Source organism: Numida meleagris, chromosome 26 (genome assembly GCF_002078875.1).
Source record: "Numida meleagris isolate 19003 breed g44 Domestic line chromosome 26, NumMel1.0, whole genome shotgun sequence".
In the NCBI taxonomy this organism is placed as follows: Eukaryota; Metazoa; Chordata; class Aves; order Galliformes; family Numididae; genus Numida; species Numida meleagris.
Window position 1 is genome coordinate 2,170,498 of NC_034434.1, and position 4,534 is coordinate 2,175,031.

General features: G+C 64.2%; 1 protein-coding gene across 1 annotated transcript; it reads left to right on the plus strand.

The window, feature by feature from the left end:
• DLX3 (distal-less homeobox 3) lies at nt 1-4,352 on the plus strand. Its single transcript, XM_021377950.1, has 3 exons — nt 1-482; nt 1,259-1,449; nt 3,270-4,352. The coding sequence occupies exons 1-3, from the start codon at nt 164-166 to the stop codon at nt 3,603-3,605; spliced, it is 846 nt and encodes a 281-aa protein (XP_021233625.1). The 5' UTR covers nt 1-163; the 3' UTR covers nt 3,606-4,352.

Genomic DNA, 4,534 nt, shown 5'->3' on the forward strand with positions numbered 1-4,534 from the left:
ATGCGCACCCACCCTGCCCCGCTCCCTAATTAAAGGCTTTGGAGCAGGGCCGCCCGCAGCTCTGGGCACACACTCTGGGTCGCTGCTCGGCAGGAGCAGATCGGGGTACGTCGTGGGTAGTGGGGGGGTCCCGGGCGGGCGGGCAGCCCCCCGCGCGGCAGCGATGAGCGGCTCCTTCGACAAGAAGCTCTCCAGCATCCTCACCGACCTGTCGGGCTCGCTCAGCTGCCATGCCTCCTCCAAGGACTCCCCGACGCTGCCCGAGTCCTCCGTCACCGACCTGGGCTACTACAGCGGCCAGCACGACTACTACCCGGGCCAGTCCTACGGGCAGCCCGTCGCCCATTACCCCTACCCCCAATTCAACCTCAACGCCATCGGCGCCGGCGGCACCTACTCGCCCAAATCCGACTATTCCTACAGCCCGTCCTACCGCCAGTACGGCCACTTCAGGGACCAGCAGCTCCCGGCGCAGGATGCGGGTACGGGGCCGGGGGGTGGGCGCTCCGTCGGTTCCCCCCCCCCTGGGTGGGAGAGCGGGTGGGAAAAGCTGTGACCCCCCCCCCCCAGCTCGGTGACAGAAGCTGGGGACGGAGCGGTCGCAGGGGTTGGGGCTTCGTGGAACCGTAGGGATCCCGATGAATTGTCCTAGGGAACGCTGTAGGAATCGCAGTTCACTCTCGTGGGGATCCCAGTGTGTGGCTGTGGGGTTCCCAGTGTATTTTTGTAGGGAATCCCAATGTATTGTTATCGGGAACGTTGTAGGGATCGCAGTTTACCGTCGTGGGGATCCCGGTGCATGGCTGTAGGGCTCCCAGCTTCTTGCTGTAGGGATCCCGATATATTTTTTGTAGGGAATCCCAATGTTTTGTTATAGGGATTGTCGCAGAGATCCCAGCTTGTTGCTGTAGGGTTCCCAACGTATTGTCGTAGAGATCCCAGTGTATTTCCATAGGGATCCCAATGTGCTTTCATACGGATCCCAGTGTATTTTTGTAGGGATCCCAGCACACTGCCATAGGGAATCCCAACGCACTCTCATAGGAATCTCAGTGCATCGTTGCAAGGATCCCAATGCATTTTTGTAGCGAATCCCAATGTGTCTTCATAGGGATCCCAGTGTCTCGCCCCCACTAAGGGTTTAGGGCCGGGTCTCCCCAGCTTTGGCTGGCAGTGGGGTGACCCTGCTTGCTGTGGGGTGGGGGCTGCGCGGGGACCCTTTGCCGGCCCCGTCCTCACCCTCCTGCTCTGCACGCAGTGTCGGTGAAGGAGGAGCCGGAGCCCGAGGTGCGGATGGTCAACGGGAAACCCAAGAAGATCCGCAAACCCCGCACCATCTACTCCAGTTACCAACTGGCCGCCCTGCAGCGCCGCTTCCAGAAAGCCCAGTACCTGGCGCTGCCCGAGCGCGCCGAGCTGGCGGCCCAGCTGGGGCTCACCCAGACCCAGGTAGGGCTGAGACCCCCCCCCCCGATCCCACCTGGGGGGGCAGCGGGGTTGGGGTTAGGGCTGCGTCCCGCCTCGTGAGCCCCGAATCCATGTGGGGTCGGCGTGGCTCGGTTAAAGGCGTCCCCTGGGTGGGAGCTGGGAGGGTTTGGGGGACCCCAGGGATGGGGGGACCCCTGGGGTGGGTGGTCCCCGCTTGTAGGGTGCAGGGAGCCCCGGGTTTCCCCACGCAGAGCAGATCCGTGGTGCTAAGGGACCCTGTCTGTGCCCCTGTGCGCAATGTGGGGGTGCAGGGCTGTACCCCCTCCCTCTCTCTGAGCCAGCTCCGTCCCTCACCCCGCTCAGCACCCACATGCACTCCTATGCAGGATGGGTGCTGCGGGCAGGTTGGGGGCTGTGGATGGTGCTCTCCGGACTCCCCCCATCCCAGCTCCATCGCCCCCGGCCCCGCTCCTCCTGACCAGGCTCCCCGTGTCCGCCCTCCTGACGCCCTGCCTGCCTCCAACCCCAGAAACGGGAACTTGGGGGCATTTGGGACCGTGCTGGGGGGCTGCCGCGTCGGGTTGAGCTCCACAAAGAACGCATTTCTCCTTCCCCACGCTCGCAGATCTTCCTCCCAGCTTCGGGGCCCAAAGCCTGGCTTCTGGGGCTTTCTGGGCACGGGGACAAACCCGACCTCGCTTGGCGTGACAGCCGCCCCGCAACCCGCCCCATCCCGTCCCGGTGCCCTCCCTGCCTGCGGGCCGGCGCCGGCGCCCTTGTGCCGCCCTTGGCGGGCGCTCCCCAGCTCAGCCTTCCTCCTCCTCCCTTGGGCGATGAAGCAATCGGGGACACTCGGCAAAGGGCTGACGGAGCGCGTCACCCGCTCCCAGAGGGACATCCTGTTTGGGTGACACCGCCACTCCCCGCGCCCCGTCCCCAAAGGCGCACGGCCTCACCCAACGCTGAGGACGCTCCCGACGGCCGACGTGCCGGGCCGGCGTCCCGTGATGCGTGGCGTGATGGCTTCACGCAACGCCCATGGCCCAGAGGCACAGCACCGCGTGTCCAGGGACCCCATGGCACCCGCAGCGTAGGTGACATTCAGTGCCCATAGCACCCAGGGTCCCCGTGACACCCGTACCGTGGGTGGCTTCCTCTCCGGTGCGTGGTGTGCTGGGGGGTCTCCAAATTACCCACGTTACCGCTGACTTCCCATGGCATGTGGTGTACGGGGTTGCCCATGGTGCCCTTCTCAGTGCTGATTTCCCACGGTTCATGGTGTCTCTGGGGTCCCTACAACACGGATAGTGCAGATCGCTTCCCCTACGGCGCACGGTGCGCCTGGGGTGACCGAAATGCAATTATCAGCACCGACTTCCCGTGGTGCGCGGTGTGCCTGGGGTCTCCATGGTACCCGTATCATAGGTGGCTTCCGGCGGCATGTCCCCGTGTCACAAACATCATGGGTGACCTCCTCTATGGCACATGGTGTGTGCTGGGTCCCCATGGCACCCACATCCCGGGTGGCTTCCCATGGGAACTAGGGACCTCATGGCACCTACATCATAGGTGGCTTCCCATGGGATCTGGGGTCCCTGTGACACCCACATCATATGTGGCATCCCCTGGAGACTGGGGTCCCCATGGCACCTACATCCCAGGTGGCTCCCCATGGGCTCTGGGGTCCCCGTGACACCCGTATCATGGGTGACTCCCAGTGCCGCGTGCTGGGTTCCCGCAGCCCCACACCACCCTTCCCTTGTTCCCCAGCCCCCCCAGTCCCGCTGTCCCGCCCCACCCGTGCCATCCGCCATCCCCTCACCCTATCCCTCCCCCTCCAGGTGAAGATCTGGTTCCAGAACCGCCGCTCCAAGTTCAAGAAGCTCTACAAGAACGGCGAGGTGCCGCTGGAGCACAGCCCCAACAACAGCGACTCCATGGCTTGCAACTCCCCGCCATCTCCCGCCGTCTGGGACAGTGCCACGCACGGCAGCGCGCCGGGCCGGACCCCGCTCCCGCAGCCGCTGCCCTACAGCCCCTCGCCCGCTTTCCTGGAGGAGCACAGCCCCTGGTACCACCCGCAGAGCCTCGCCGCCCCCCACGCCCCCCACCAGCCGCCCACCGCCATGCACCACACCTCGCCGGGGCCGCCCCCCAACCCGGGCGCCGTCTACTAACCGTGGGGACAGAGACAGTGCAGAACTCCTGCTCCTCCCTTTCTTCCCCCCCCGCCCCCCCGCTCCCCCAGTTATTATTATTATTTTTTAAAGTGTTCCAGGATACTCGTGTACACACACCCCTATCTATCCACTTCTATATCCCCTCCTCTCCCAGCTCATCTCAGGAACAACAGGACTGCAAAGGGTTAAACTCGTGAGCTCTGCGCCCAGGGGACACTGACACCCCCCAACAACTGCATGTCCCCCCTGCCCCACCGGCTGTGTCCCCACAGGAGAGACATTTGGGCGACCGTCACCCCATGTTGGGGTCCCCATGGAGCCCGTGGGACGCCGCGTGGGATGGAGACACGGGGACCAAAGCCAGGAGCAGGGTGCCATCCCCACCCGGAGCAGGGGACACCCCTCACCCTCGTGGCACCCAAAATCCAGCGCCATGCAGGGACCAAGAGCGGTCTGCAAACTGTGGGTACTCCATGGGGTGTGGGTTCTCCGTGGGGTGTGGGTGCCCCATAGGGCTGTGAGTGTTCCGTGGGGCCATGGCCTCTCCATGGGGCTTTGGGTGCTCCATGGGGCCATGGCTTCTCCATGGGGCTGTGGGTTCTCCATGGGTTCTCCATGGTGCAATGGGTTCTTCATGAAGCTGTAGGTGCTCCGTGGGACCATGGGTGCTCCATGGCTTCTCCATGAGTTCTCCATGGGGCTGTGGGTTCTCCATGGGTTCTCCATGGGGCTGTGGGTGCTCCATGAGGCTGTGGGTTGTCCATGGGGCTGTGGGAGCTCCATTGGACCATGCGTTCTCCATGGGACCATGGGTTCTCCATGGGTTCTCTGTGGGTTCTCCATGGGACCATGGGTTCTCCATGGGTTCTCTATGTGTTCTCCATGGGACCATGGGTTCTCCATGGGTTCTCCATGGGACCATGGGT

Bases quoted from the DNA above. Each gene is read 5' to 3' on its own strand.
- DLX3 (XM_021377950.1), top strand. From the start codon at position 164: ATGAGCGGCTCCTTCGACAAGAAGCTCTCCAGCATCCTCACCGACCTG. The intron at 483-1,258 runs GTACGGGGCCGG...CTCTGCACGCAG, and splicing joins GCTCCCGGCGCAGGATGCGG to TGTCGGTGAAGGAGGAGCCG. The intron at 1,450-3,269 runs GTAGGGCTGAGA...CTCCCCCTCCAG, and splicing joins TGGGGCTCACCCAGACCCAG to GTGAAGATCTGGTTCCAGAA.